We start from the raw sequence: 15,079 nt of genomic DNA on the forward strand, positions 1-15,079 counted from the left end.
GCCGGCCTGGCAGAAGCCGGGGCACGAGCTGGCGGTCTGCAACACCTGCCCCAACAAAGCCCCCCGAGTGCTCTCCCTCCCCACCGGACTCGAGACGCAGCATTCCCCCGACACCGTGCGCGAGGGGACCCCGCCACGACAAGCACCCGGACCGGACCGGGAGACGCCCTCTGTCCTCCAGGGGCACCCGGCAGTCCGGCACCAGAAAGCTCCTTCCACCTCCAAAAAGCAGCACCGGCAGGGCCACGGGAGCCCCACGCCAGCCACGCCGGCAAAGGCACGCTGTGAACGTCAGACTGGCGGCACCGCGTGCTGCCCCAGACCGGAAGCCGCTGCCGCTGCTGCTGCTGCTGGGGACACTTTCAACAGGACCCGGAGTCTCCGACAGAAGAGGCAGAGTGACCGGGGAGCAGCCGGAGGTCACCCGGCACACCCAGAACCAAGAAAATCATGACTTTAAGGAGAAAAGACGATCCACGGACACCAGCACCAAAACGAGTCAGATGCTGGAATATTCTCCGACACAGAGTTTAAAGCCACTGTCGTAAAAGTGATTCCTCGAGCGATTACAAATTCTCTGGAAGCAGACGAAAACCAGAAAATCTCAGCAAAGAAAAAGAAGTTCTAAAAAGAACTGAAATGTAAAAGTGAAAAATAGAGCAACAACTCAAACTCACTGGATGGGCTTGAGAGGAAAGTGGAGGTGACAGGACAGGATCGGTGAGCTCGTGGACGGATCAACACGAGGTGCCCAATCCCAATGACAGACAGAAACCACGCTGAAAGAACCCGAACACGGCCTCAGGGACCCACAGGAGGGGAACACGAGACCCAACAGCTGGATCACTGGAGTCCCAGAGCAGAGGGCAGAAACAGAGGGGCCGAGAGGGCACTGAAAGGACAACGGCCGAAAGCCTCCCAAATGGGGCAAAAGGTACAACCCTACAGGTTTCGAGGAACTGAGCAAACCCCTAATAACATGAACCCAAAGAAATGCACAGCAAGACACATTATCCCCAACTTGACGAAGGGCGTCATCGTGAAGCAGCTGGAGGGAAACACTGCACCCCAAACGGGGCCACAGGCTTGGGGGACGGCAGGTCTCTCGGAATCACGGGGCCGGAGGGAGGGCGCGTCACTTTCCAGCGCTGCCCGAAAAGAGCTGTCAGCCAGATTCCACAGCTGGGGAGACTTTCCTTAAGGCAGCAAGGAGACCTACAGACCTTCTTAGACAAAGGAAAACTTTAAAAAACTCATCTCTAGCAAACCTTAAAGAGCGGTGGAAGGAGATTCCCCAAATAGAAAAAAAATGAGAAGGAAGGGGTCCTGAGAACCAGGGAGCAGGAGTGACAGGTACAGATCATTTGGGCAAATACAATGGTGAGTTTCCTATATTCCATCTGGTGACAAAACTCCCACGCCTGCACACCCTCACAACAATGGCATTTAAAGGCGGGGAGAGCAAAGATGGAAGAAAAGATTTCCACACCTCACTTGAAGGGGCAACTGGAGAGCTGCTGGAAATCACGTATAAATACGGTCACACCCAGAGCAACCACTAAGAAAACTACAGACACACCCCAAAACAACACATATAAACCACAACGGGATCTTAAAAAATAGTCAAGTAATCCACAGGAGGGAAGGAAGGAAGGAAGGAAGGAAGGAAGGAAGGAAGGAAGGAAGGCAGGCAGGCAGGCAGACAGACAGGAACAAGAAATACAGGAAAGACTAAAACATCAGATGTAAGCCTTAACTATTGACAATCACATTAAATATAAATACCCTAAATGCACCAAGTAAAAGACAAAGATCGGCAGAATGGCTTTAAAAAAAAAAAAAAAAGGCAGGGGCACCCGGGAGCTCAGCTGGTTGAGCTTCCAACTTGTGATTTCAGCTCAGGTCATGATCTCACGGTTCAGTTGGGCAGTCGGAGCCCCGTGCCAGGCTCCGCACGGACAGTGAGGAGGCTGCCTGGGATTCTCTCCCTCTCTCTCTGCCCCTCCCCTTCTCACATTCTCTCTCTCTCTCAAAACAAATAAAATATACATACGTACATATATGTAAACAACACGGCTATACGCTGTTTACAAGAAACTCGCCTCAGACTCAACGACTTCAATACGCTGAAAACAAAGGGATAAAAAAAAGGCTATACCAGGAAAACACTGTCAACAAACAAAGCAAGAAGAGCTGGGGCGCCTGGGTGGCTCAGTTGTTGGGCGACTAACTTCAGCTCAGGTCACGATCTCGCGGTCTGTGGGGTCGAGCCCCGCGTCGGACTCTGTGCTGACAGCTCAGAGCCTGGAGCCTGCTTCGGATTCTGCGTGTGTCTCTCTCTCTTCTTTTCCTCCCCCCGCCTTGTGTTCTATCGAAAGTAAATAAACATTAAAAAAAAGTTTTTTAAAAAGGCAGGAAAAATTGTACGAATATACGATAAAGTAGAAAGAAACTTACCGAAGAGAAAGAAAGGTACCTAAGGGTAAAAGGGTCAACCCAGCAGGAAGACCTTATAACCCTAAATGCACATGCACCCAAGTACAGAGACACAGACGTGAGGGAAAAAACAGAGCTGAAAAGAGAAATACACAGTGTGCAGTATGGCTGGGGTTTCAACAGCCGTCAGCAACTGACAGAACCGTTAGACAAAAATGAACAAGGAGAGAGATCTGAACGGTACAACCAACCAAAAGGCCCTCACTGGTATGTGTGGAAGGCTCCACTGACAGTACCAGAAAACACATCTCTTCCAACGCCCGTGGAACATCCACCCAAAAAGACCCTACCCTGGGCAAGAACACAAGCTTGAACAAGCTTAAAAGAACAGAAACCCTACAGAGTGTCACCTCACCACGACAGAACCACGCTAAAAATAGTAACAGAAAAGCCAAACGAGAAAATCTCAACACGTGGAAATTACACCCACAAAAAATTCACGGGTCAAGGAGAAGCAGCAAAGGAAATCAAGGACACGGAACTGAATGAAAATGCAAACACAACACACCAAACCTTCGTGGGATGCGGCTAAGGCAGCACCAAGGAGAAAATTTACAGCGCTACACGCTTACCCCAGAGAAGAAAAAAGCCATCAATACTCTGAGTCCATACCGCAAGAAACTAGAAAAGGAAGAGCAAGACAAACCCCAGGCAAGCAGAAGGGAGGGAGGCAGGTGTGGCTACAACAGGGCAACAAGACTGAAGAGATCTTCGTGGGAATGGAATGTCCTACATCTCGATCACACAACGTCACTCTCCCGGTTGTAATATTCAATTACGGTTTTGCAAGAAGTTACCGCCGGCGAAACTTTCTTACAAATGCACGTTAGCACAACTGCCTCGAATAAAAGTGTAGTTTTTTTAAGACTCTGGCCAGAGACAGAAAACGCTCAACTGAAAAAAGATACTCAAACGGCCAATGACCGTATAAAAAAACGCTCGTCATCATTAGTCATCAGGGAAACGCACATCCAAACCACAGCGAGACATCACAACCCGCTCACTCGAAAGGCTAAAATTAAAAAGACTGACAATGCCACGTGCTGGCAAGGACGCAGGTCGCCTGGACTCACACTCGGGCTTCGCTGGCGCAAACAGGAACGGATACACAGACCTCGGAAACCAGCAGGGCGGTCACGCACACGCACGTGAGCCAGCAGCTCCACGGTTTCGCCCCGAGACAACCGAAACGTACGCTCCCACGGACCTGTCGCGAGCGCTCGCGGCGGCCCGCGGCCCCGTTCGTGGCAGACAGGCTGGAAGCGATCCGAGGGCCCGTCCACGAGCGGGGGAGGGAGCAGAGTGCGGGCAGCCAAAGGACGACACCGACACCGCTGCTCCCAGCACTCGGCGAAAAGGCGCGCTCACGCGGCTGAAGCTCCAAAACACGAGGCGGAGTGAAGGAAGCCGACGGAGAGAACAGAGAGCAGCCGATGTTCATGTTCGGTGGGTGGTGAAGGCAGCTCTAGGAAACCCCCGGGATCCACAGCACCGCAGACCAGCGAGGCTCCGGGTGGCGACCGGCTGGAGGGTTCAAGCACACCCTGGAGACGTGAAAACCGTCAACCTTGACCGTGATCCTGTTCACAGGGGTGCAGAAGTCAGACTACACTCAAAATGTGCGCAGCCGGCTGTACGTCAAGTGCACCTCACCGAAGCTGGTGCTCTCAGAGCTCCAAACTGAAATTCTCACCGCATTCCAACCAAACGACAGGCATTTACCTCCCCTGCAGAGACTTCTCCGAAAGGCCCGGGTCTCAAACACCTCACTTTCTGGAAGGGAACACTCCAGACTCCCTCAGGGGAGTTTCCCCCTCCCCTCCCCTGTCCTGCCGCGGCACCTGCTCCTCTCCCAGGTGCCCATCTCCTTGGCTATGCAGCACAGGTGGCTGCGTGCATGGCCGTGGCCAGCGCCACCCGAGCCCCGAGAGGCCATCGAGGACCCCAGGGTTCACAGCACGGCACTCGCGGGACGGACGTCGGGTTAATCCCACGTGAGTCTCTAGTGACTACAGGACAGAGGGCGAGGGGCACGTAAGTGACCCGGGCAGCGTAAACAACAGAAAGGGCCAGGCCACAGGGAGGAAAGGAGCCAGAAGGAGCAGCTCGGAGGTGACCCTTCTGCGTGTGACGACGAAGCCGTGAAAGCAGCAAAGCTCCATGGACGAAGGACTGAGTACTCCTGCCTCCTTCCCCTGCGTCAGCCAAGCCGGTCTCGGGAGCTCTGCTCCCCTCACACCTGTCGGCGCATCCCCGCTCTCCTTTCCCCTGCGGACAAGACAGGCAAGGCCTGGGCACCGCGGAGACGCAGCCCCCAGGGTGTCGGCAGCGGAGACGAGGCCTCTGGGAGGTGAGGGCGCTGTGAAGGCGGAGCCCTCCCGAGCAGGGTAGGTGGCCTTATCAGGAGGCTCCAGAGAGCTGGGTGAGGACACAGCGAGAAGACAGCCCTCTACACACCGGGAGGCGGCCTCACTGGACACCAGCCCCGCGGGCAGCAGGATCCGGGACTTGCAGCCTCCAGGGCCGGGAGAGACCCACGCGAAGCGAGCCCTCCAGCGCACGCGACTGTCCGGAACGCACCTCGATGGACTCCTCCACCTGATGACAGTCCCCACCCACACCCACCCTCCGAGGAACCCCTCCAGGCTCCGTCTCTCATCGCCCCACGCCCCTACACAGAAACCCTCCCAGACACACGTCACAAAGAAATCCCCAGCAGGCCCGGAACGCCACCGCCACGCTGCCCAGACGGTCCTCTAAACTAATCACTACTATCTCGTCCGCAAATCCTATCGGGACGTTACTCACTCCGCCGAGCATTTCTTGGCCCGCACAGAACCCGGCCAGCCAGCCACCCCTGCACTCCTGGAGCGGTCCCACACCTCACCCACCCTTCAGAGCCTCTGGCCCCACGCCGCCCCCCCCCACCGCCGCCTGCAGCCCCGGCGCCCGGTCCCCATCCACCCGCCTGCAGCTCCACAGCCGGCCTGCAGACGGCTCTCGTGGTGACGCCACGCGGCTTGAGTTCGCTTCCCCTCGCGTAGCTCAAACGCCCGTGGCTTCGAGCAAGCGAGGGGACGGCACCACAGCGCCAAGCCCTGCACGTCACGTAGCGCGCCAATGACACGCGGGACAGCTACGTGGCTGTCACTGGCTCAGCGAACGTCACGTTGGCTCCATCCTGGTCACATTCAGATGAAAAATGAAAGCCGTCTGACTTTTTCAAAAGGCAGTTCAGCTAGAAAGTGAAAAAGAACGCTGGTACCCGCAACAGCACTACGGCCACAGAAAAATCAACAGCAAGAGAAATCTATGAGCCGGTAGGAGGCTAAGTGAGATAAAACCATACACGTCCCAGGATTCTTGGAAGAACGTGAGCGCAAGTTTAACATGCGGCAACACAACAGTGGCCAACCACCCTGAGGGTCGCTCAAGTTTAAAAGATGAGGGCAGTGCGAACTTCAAGATGGGGGTCAGTTCTCTGATTAACATTCAGACGGTGGCGCCGGGACAGGAGAGAAGGCACGTGCACACGGACGCAGCTTGACAAATACAAACTCATCCGTGCTCCGGCCACCACGGCAGAATACAGACGGCATCCCTCTACTTCAGCTGGTATGTGTGTGGCGAGTAGCCGAGTGCTGCAGACGTGGCATTAAACCGGACAACGGTGACCCCTGAGCTCACACACACCAGGCAGTTCTCGGCGCCCCCAAGCAGAGGGAAAGTCACACCAGAAGGCCAAGCGGCGGCCCCCTCGGTATCTAGTCGACCCAGCAGGTGCACCTAGGACGCATCACCTCCGTCTCAGAAGCACCCAACCCCTCGCCAAGAACAAAAGACTATTAAAAAATACACTCTAAACTCGTAACGCAGTAATCCGGGTGAATCACCAAGTGAAAAACGACCATCTGCTCACGGATGAGGGCCTCCGCACCAAGACTGACACGGCCCAGGCTCTCCCGTTGGCCCAGGGACAAGACCGGCAGCCGCACTCCATTTCTGGTTGTGGGGCCTGGAGAGGGGTCCCGCGCACACGACTCCTCTTGACCGAAGGTCACTGCCGCAAAGCCAGGTGGTGAGCCGGGAGGTGACAACAAAGAGACATTGCTCCCGGTATCAACAAGGCTCTCCTCGCGGCCCGGGCGGGGAGGCCACGGCGGCTGCACTGCTGACGGCCCTCACGGCTGTGCCAGCCAGAGCGTCCCACGTGACCACCCATCGCACGACATGCGCTCGGGTCAGTTGTCTGATTACTCCCACGCAAGAGTGAGGGGAAAAGAGTGTCAACTCCCCGCCAGCAGTGGGCTCTAGACGGCCCGTAGCCTGTCTCCACCCCAGCGTGCTGCCCATAAAAAAGAAGGCTGACCGTGGCGGCCCCTACGGCCCTGCCCGGTTCAGGTGGCGGAGGGGGGAGCCGTGGTCGGCCTCGGCTCAGCTTCCGGGGCTCCTCGAGGGTAAGTCGCCACCACTCGGCTACGTAGCAACAGGTCCACGAACAGCAGAATGCCGTCCAGCACTTTCCCTGCTGGTTGTTCCCTCTGAAGGTAACAGAAACTACCACCCCCCCCTTACCCCCGAAACCAAGGCCTAGATGCCCCTAGGTTTCTAAGGTCGTGGGCTAAAATCAACAGGCAGGAGCGCAGCAGGCCCCCGCACTCTGTGGGAGAGGAAGTGCCGTGAGCCACTCCTTCAAACGGCTGACGTGTTACAGCTCTCACCCAGAAAGACAGCGCAAAACATCCCAGCTGCACAGGTTGTACACTTGGTTTTTCTTTAAAGTCAAGTCTAGGCCCAGGGTGGGTCTTGAACTCATGACCCTGCCAGGCACCCCAGATTCTACTCTTTCTTGCAGACACTTTTATTTGGCACCCCTCTTGCAGACACTTTTAAATGAGTAACTCCCAACACATCCAATATATTATTATGTATATATATTATATATATATGTATATTATATATATATATATTATTTCTTAAAAAGAAGAAATAATTAAGCGTCGTCAGTGAAACAACTGTTGCCCCAAAAACGGAGGAGCAAAATCTAAAATTAAAAGTACAAGATGGGGCGCCTGGGTGGCGCAGTCGGTTAAGCGTCCGACTTCAGCCAGGTCACGATCTCGCGGTCCGTGAGTTCGAGCCCCGCGTCGGGCTCTGGGCTGATGGCTCAGAGCCTGGAGCCTGTTTCCGATTCTGTGTCTCCCTCTCTCTCTGCCCCTCCCCCGTTCATGCTCTGTCTCTCTCTGTCCCAAAAATAAATAAACATTGAAAAAAAAAATTAAAAAAAAAAAAGTACAAGGTGGCCCACGGTCCTGGCGGCAGCAAGCAGAGACGGAAGCCAGAGGAAACCTTCCCGGACTGAAACGTGCCACCACAGGCCTGGCCAAGGTGACTCTCCTGAGCCTCCCCACTTACTACAAATGGCAGGCACTGGCCCAGAGGATACCCCAGGAGACACCGAGAGCCCCAAAAGGCCAACACAAAACAGGAAGGGCGCCTCCGTGCACCTCACCTAGCCAGCCTGCTCGCTTTCAATCCCCACACAAGGGGAAGGCGCCGGTCAGTTTCATTTAGGTGCTTAACGACAGCTACACAAGTGAAATACTGAAGCCATTTTCATCGTCAAACCCACCCCCAACGCTGATTCACCATTAAAGCTGCTGATTGAAAGAACCATGTCTAATTAGCTGGAAACTAAGCTGGAGACACACAGGGAAACGTCCAAAAGAAGAAACAAAGAATAGGCCCCTGGATTAGGAAAGGAACTTTGCGGGGGGGGGGCTATAACGTCCTATCAAAATCCCCCCCTCCACCTTTCTGCTGTCCTCAAAGACCAGACTGTGTGCTGGTAACACCGAACCTTCCACCCAGGCTGTGACCTCCACACCAATGACATACACGAAATCGCTTCAGCTCAGCCAAGGTGAGGCTTCTCGATCACGCGAATTAGGATCTCCCAGATTTGTAAATTTAAAGAGACTCCCAACTGGAAAAAAAACTGCACCCGCTCCCCTTCTGAATCGACGTACAGAATGGAAAAACTTTCTCCTTTAGGGAAACTAAAGTCAGAGTTCGATGAGCACACCGCTGCCACAGGATGGTGACCGATGGGCAACGTACAACAGTCCTAGATGCTCAGACAGCACCTACTCTCCTTCCCCACGCACTCACGTTCTATAAACACCTACCTTTAACGATTTCAAAACCGTAAGGCCCATTTTAACACGAGTTTTTGAGTTAATTACCTGATGAGTCGACAAGTATTAAGGCGAGATCTGGTACTGGAAGGAACACTAGACCAACCCTGAGAGGCGCACATTCATTGCCAGACCGCTGACCAATCCCACGTGGAGTGCCGAAGTGAAACGCAACAAAAACCCGAAAGCCAACGGAGAGCGCTTCGTAAAGGCATTCGTGTCCGTGCAGCATTCACCACCAGAAACTTGTCATGACCATTCGTAAAATCTTAAAAATACATACACTAGCAACACCTCACACATGTGCCCCAGGAGCTGTGCCCAAGAATGCACCGTGTGCCCGAGAGCAAAGGACCGGACCGGCCAGCGCCCGTGGACAGTGAACGGGCCTCCAGCGAAATACTACGCAGGGGGGAAAGCAAGAACCCTGCACGAAGCGGGGAAGAGCCTCCGGACGTCACAGGTAAGAAGGCAGTGTCAGAAGGTGCAAGCACCTGTGGGCCTCCACCACGTAGCTGAGGGACGGAGGCGGAGGTGGTGAACCGTAACCAACCGCCAACAGGAAGCAGAGGCTGCTAAGGACTACGCCACCTGCTTGTCCTTAACCTGACTGCCCCATACCAAGGGGCCACGCCAGCGCTCCTCTTCGCCTCTTACTGTACAGTTTCCTATGTAACTTGTACCAATTCCACGCCTCCCCCAAAGCACCGAAATTCGCGGATGTGGCAGCGGACCGGACCACACAACACACAAACCGAGCAGTCTTCAACGGAACCATAAACAAAAATGGTCAACCGCAAACTCTAGGAAAGCACTCTCCTTACGCGCCATGAACCAACTTCAAACGGGGCGACGCATGGGATGGCTGGGACTTGCAGGGCGCCTCCCTACGGCCCCGGCCACGCCACCTGGTGAGACCCTGGCACAGGGCACCCCTGCTCCACAAGCGTTCACACCGGGTCCACCAAACTCCTCCCCAAAGGGCCCTCTCCAGATCAGGGTCACTCTGGAAACAGGCACGTTTGCGCCAGAGTAAAGGCCATCTTTGAACAGGCTTCAAATTAAAAGGCAGAAGATTACACAGTATCAGCCCCCAAGTTTGTGCCCAAAACAAAGCACCAGGTATTAATAAAGCCACTACGAGAATCACTTGGTCTGTAAAATTCCAAGGGCTGGAAACAGGAAAGTCTTAATCCACTAAGCATATTAGGGCCTAACGAACTGGATCCAGTACCAAGGTTACCTAGTTCTTCAGAACGGGAATTAACCGAAGGAAGGATGCTCATTAAGCACAATCCGTTCAAAGACCGATTTCTCGTTAGGAAACTCCGCGTCGGATGCTCGGCGCGCATCCAGAGCGGCTGGGCGTCCAGGGTTTACCCCTGCACTCCAGCCCCACCAGGAGTCTAACTCCACGCCCGACCCCGCGCCCTGCCCCGCGCCCGGCCCCGCACCCACCCCCGAGCAGCTAGGGGAGCGCGCCCACTCCTCGCGGCACCTGCCGATGGACCCCCGCAGACGCCCCCGCACCGCGCGCCGCCGCAGCCCGCTCCGGAGGCGACCGGCACAGCGCCGCGGCCCGGGACCCTGAGCACAAAGGCGGCCCCTGCCCCCAGCCCCCGGTGCGCCCAACCCCGCGGCTCGGGCGCCGGGCTCCGACCCCGCCCTCGGCCCCGCCCCGGCCCCCGACCCCGACCCGACCCCGCGGTCCGACCCTCCCCGGGTCCCCGCCCCGCCCCCGCCCCGGCCCACCTATGCCGTAGGCCTTGGCGCAGATCCACTGCAGGTTGGCGGCGATCTTGGCGCGGGCCGAGTCGTAGCGGTCCAGGGGCACGATGTCCACGGCACCGTCGGGCGCGGCCTCCATCCTCCTCCAGCCCTCCCCGGCCGGGCAGCCGCCCGCGTCCACCATCTGCACACAAAAAGGCCGCTGCAGCGCGGGCGGCGCCCGGCCTCCGCCGCAACAAAGGCGCCGCGCCCCTCGCTGCGCCGGGACCCGCGAGGGGGCCGGGCCCGCGAGCACCGCGGCCCCCGGGAGGCTGCCCCCGCCCCGGCCTCACCTCACAGCCGCCGCCGCCGCCGCCACCGCGGGTGCTGCTGCTGCATGCTGCGGGGCCGCGCCGGGAGGCCAGGGGGCCCGGAGGCCGGGAGGCCCGGAGGCCGGGGAGGCGGCGAGGTGAGGGGCGCGGGCCGGCCGCGGGCCGGGGCGGGGGGCGCGTGCGCGGGCCGGGGGCAGGGGCGGCGGCGGCAGTGGCGGCGGCGGCGGCCGCTGAGGGGGCGGCCAACCGGCGGGAGCGCGCGCAACGCCGAGGCCCTGCGCACGCGCGGTGGGTGCCGCCCTCCGCCCCGCCCCCGGCCCGTGCTAGCCCCTCCCCTTACCGCACGCGCAGTGGGTCAACCTGCGGCCCCGCCTCCGGCCCGCTCTCTTCCCGCTCATTGCCGCACGCGCAGTGGGAGCGGCCCGCCCCCGGCCCCGCGCTCGCCCCGCCCACCGCCGCACGCGCATAGGGCCAGACTGCGGCCCCGCCCCTCTCGCCGGGCGCCGGGCGCGGGTCGCGCGGAGCGGGCGGGCGCTGGTGGGCAGGCCCGGGCGGGTTCCGCAGCAGCCCTTTGTCTGGGCCGCGCCTCCTCCGTCCCGGCACCCGGCCGTCCGCACCGGAGGTTCCAGCCGCCGTCCGACGGGCCGACTGCCACCCCGGGAAGGCGACCCCTCGGCCCCTGCACAACCCCGGCGTCTCCCCCTCCCGGAGAGAGGCACTGCTGACGGGGCCGCCCTGCCCACCATCGCGGGGACCCCGAGCCTGCAGCAGGGGGAGGGGGACCTGGTGGGCACCGACCCCGCCCGCGCCTCTGCCGCCCCCTCCCCCCCGAGACCTCCAGGCCCAGAGACCCAGGACCCGCGGAGAGCAGGGGCGAGGGCTTCCTGGGTGGGGATCCCGGGGCGGGGAACCGCCGCCCTGAGCCCGAACGTGGAGCCCGCGGTCGTTGCACAAGCACCCAGCGGAGAGCCCCGGTGGAGGTCGCGCCGGGGGCAGGGCGGCCAAGGACAGACGCGCGGGGGTGGGGGGTGAGGGTAGGCGGGGGCCGGGCAGTCCCGGCACGTGGGCGACAGGGACGCCTGCTGGGGGGGGGGTGCTGGCCGGTCAGAATTGGGAGCTCCAACCCCTTCCCCCGGATGGGCAGCCAAAGAGTGACTGTGAACACAGTGGGGAAAGCGTGTGAAAGACCCCGTCGAGGTCAAGGAAGAGGGGGTGGGCAGGGCACGGAATTCAGCAGGGACACCGCCCCCTGATGTGGACCCTGGATCGGGAGAGAAGGAATGGGGGTCAAGGGTGACTGTTAGGGTCTCGGTATTGATCCTGTATCCTGCAACCTTGGTGGACGTGTTATCAATTCCGACAGTTTTTCAGCCTATCCCTAAATCTGATTCCTACACACAAGATGATGACCTCGGTGATCGAAAATAGTCGTACCTCTTACCTTTCAATCCCCGCGTCGTGTATTGCTTCCTCTTACCTAACGGCCTGGCCACAGCCTCCAGTAGAGTCACATCCTAGTCTTGTTTCTGGGCTTAGACGAAAAGCATCCGGTCAGCCACTGCCGAGTGCCCTGTCAAATGTGGGTTTTCTGCGTTAATCAGATTGGGGAGTTTCCCCTCTATTCCTGTTTTGTTGAGTGTTTTATCACGAAAGGGTGTTAGGTTTTGTCTGGTGCTTTTTTGTGATTATTGGGATGATCCCTTGAGGCCTTTTTATTCATCCCATTGATGTGGTATATTTCATTGATTTGATTTTCGGATACTCAACCAGCCTCACAATTCCTGAGACAAATCCCACCTTGCCGTAGTATATAATTTTTTTTTCAAGTGTGGCAAATCAGTTTGGGGTTTGGGTTTTTTTGTTGTTGTCGTCGTTGTTGTTTGTAACTTTGCTGAGCTATAGTTGACATACAACACTGTGTAAGTTTAAGCTGTACCATGTGACAATTTTTTGGTACATGTGTATACACAGCACACGTAGTACTTATATGTAGGTACCTATTGTGAAATGATTACCACGGTCAGGTTAGTTAACATCCATACCCCACCTGGTTGCCGTGTGTGTGTGTGTGTGTGTGTGTGTGTGTGTGTGTGTGTTGAGAACATTTAACATTTACTCTCTTAGCAACCTTCAAGAGTACAGTTAAGTATTGAATGGCCAGCATGCTATACATTACATCCCCAAAACTTACTCCTCTTAAAACTGTACGTTGGTAACGATTTTGACCGAAATCTTCCCATTTCCCCCACCTCCCAGCCCCTGCCAACCACAGATCTACTCTCTGTTTCGAGTTTGGTTTCTGGATTCCACATGTCAGTGAGGTCATGCAGTGTTTGTCTTTCTCTGATTTATTTCACTTAGCGTAATGCGCTGGGGCTTATCCGTGTTGTCACAAATGACAGGATTTTCTTTTTTATGACTGTATTCGTATATTTCATTCGTGCCTGTGAGATATATGTGTGTATGTGTATAAAAACGTAAAATCCCATGCTCTGTCTCTCTCTGTCTCAAAAATAAATAAACATTAAAAAAATTAAATTAAAAAAAATGTAAAACCCATTGATGGACACTCAGGCTGTTTCCATGTCTTGGCTCTTGTGAATAATGCTGTAATGAACAAACATGGGGGTGCGGGTATTTTTTCAAATTAGTAGTTTTGTTTCCTTTGGATAAATACCAAGCAGTAGAATTGCTAGATCATAAGGTGGTTCTGTTTTTAATTTTTGAGGAACCTCCATACAGTGGCTGCACCACCATTCCCACCCCCAGTGCACAGGGTTCCCCTTTGTCCACATCCTCGCCGACACCCATCAGTTCTTCCATTTTTGATTGTAGCCATTCTGAGAGGGTGGGTGAGGTGATAACTCCTTGTGGTTTTGATTAGCATTTCCCTGATGATCAGTGATGTTGAGCACCTTTTCATGTACATGTTGGCCATTTATATGTCTTCCTTGTGTTTTTTTTGTTTTTTAATGATTATTTCTGAGAGAGTGAGTGGGGAAGGGGCAGAGAGAGAGGAAGACACAGAATCCAAAGCAGGCTCCAAGCTGTCAGCACAGAGCCCGACACAGGGCTCGAACCCACTAACCATGGGATCATGACCTGAGCCAAAGTCGGACGTTTAACTGACTGAGCCCCCCAGGCACCCCTATATGTCCTCTTTGGAAAAATGTCCAGATCCTTTGCCAATTTTTTAATTGGATTATTTGTTTGGGAGTACTTAAATATTTTTGGAAGAGTTTGAGAAAGACTGATGTTAATTCTTAAAATGTTGGGTGGAATTCACCAGTAAAACCATCTGGTCCTGAGCTTTTTTTTGTTGGGAGATTTTCGATGATGTTTTCAATCTCACCGTTGGTGTGTCCAGATTTTCTATGCGTGATTCAGGTTTGGTAGGCTCTACATTTCCAGGAATTTATCCATTTCTTCTAGGCTATCCAGTTTGTGCCACATAATTGTCCACACTAGTCCCTTATGATCTTTTGTATTTCTGCGGTGTCTCTTGTAATGTCTCCTCTTTCATTTATACTTTTGTTGATTTGAGTCCTTTTTTTTCTTAATCTAGCAAAAGGTTTGTCAGTTTTGTTTATCTTTTCAAAACACCAGCTTCCTTGATTTCTTTCCTATTGTTTTTCCAGTTCCTATTTCATTTATTTATGCTCTAATCATCTTTATTACTTCCTTCATTCTGCTAACGTTGGGCTTAGCTTTTTCTTCTTGTGTTTCCTTGAGGCGTAAAGTTAAGGTGTTTATTTGAGATCTTTCCTTTTTTCTTAATGTAGGCATTCGTCTCTATAAATGTCCCTCTTGGAACTGCTTTTGTTCCAGGCCGTCAATTTTGGTATGTTGTGTTTCGTGTGTCTCAGGATACTTTCTGATTTCCTTTTGTATTTCTTCTTTGACCCATTGGTTGTTGGTGTGTGTTGTTTAATTTCAAGGTATTTGTAAATTCTCTGCGTGTCCTTCTGTTACTGATTTCTAGCCATGGTGGTCATAAACGATACTTGATGTGATTTCAATCCCCTTCACTTTGTTAAGACTCACTTTGTAGGCCAGCACGTGATCTGTCCTGGAGGGTTGGTCTACAGTGTGGTTCAAATACACTGTTTCCTTCCCGACTCTCTCTGGACACTCTATCCAGTGCTAAAGGTGGGACATTAAAGTCTCTCCTGTATACTGGATGTCTGTTTTTCCCTTGATGTCTGTTACTATTTATCTCAAATATTTAGGTGCTCTGTGTTCTTGTTGGGTACACACACACTCTATGTATACACACACACACACACACACACACACACACACATATGTAGTATTTACCATTGTTATATCTTCTTGATGAACTGACCC

At 54.9% G+C, this 15,079-nt stretch overlaps 1 protein-coding gene across 6 annotated transcripts in view; it reads right to left on the reverse strand.

The window, feature by feature from the left end:
- CAMSAP1 (calmodulin regulated spectrin associated protein 1) overlaps positions 1–10,903 on the reverse strand; it is a 58,430-nt gene extending 47,527 nt beyond the window's left edge. For 3 of the 6 annotated variants that reach the window (XM_045043414.1, XR_006589041.1, XR_006589040.1), the window contains exons 1-2: positions 10,754–10,903; positions 10,446–10,605 (exon numbers count right to left, since the gene is read on the reverse strand). In XM_045043414.1, coding sequence (XP_044899349.1) covers positions 10,446–10,605 — 160 coding nt within the window. In that variant the 5' untranslated portion in view covers positions 10,754–10,903. Of the gene's footprint in view, positions 1–9,936; positions 9,995–10,445; positions 10,606–10,753 lie in introns of those variants that run through there. The other 3 variants (XM_023243054.2, XM_045043416.1, XM_045043415.1) reach the window with 3 other exon arrangements.
- Positions 10,904–15,079: the final 4,176 nt, after the last annotated feature.

This window comes from Felis catus, chromosome D4 (assembly GCF_018350175.1).
Source record: "Felis catus isolate Fca126 chromosome D4, F.catus_Fca126_mat1.0, whole genome shotgun sequence".
NCBI lineage: Eukaryota > Metazoa > Chordata > Mammalia > Carnivora > Felidae > Felis > Felis catus.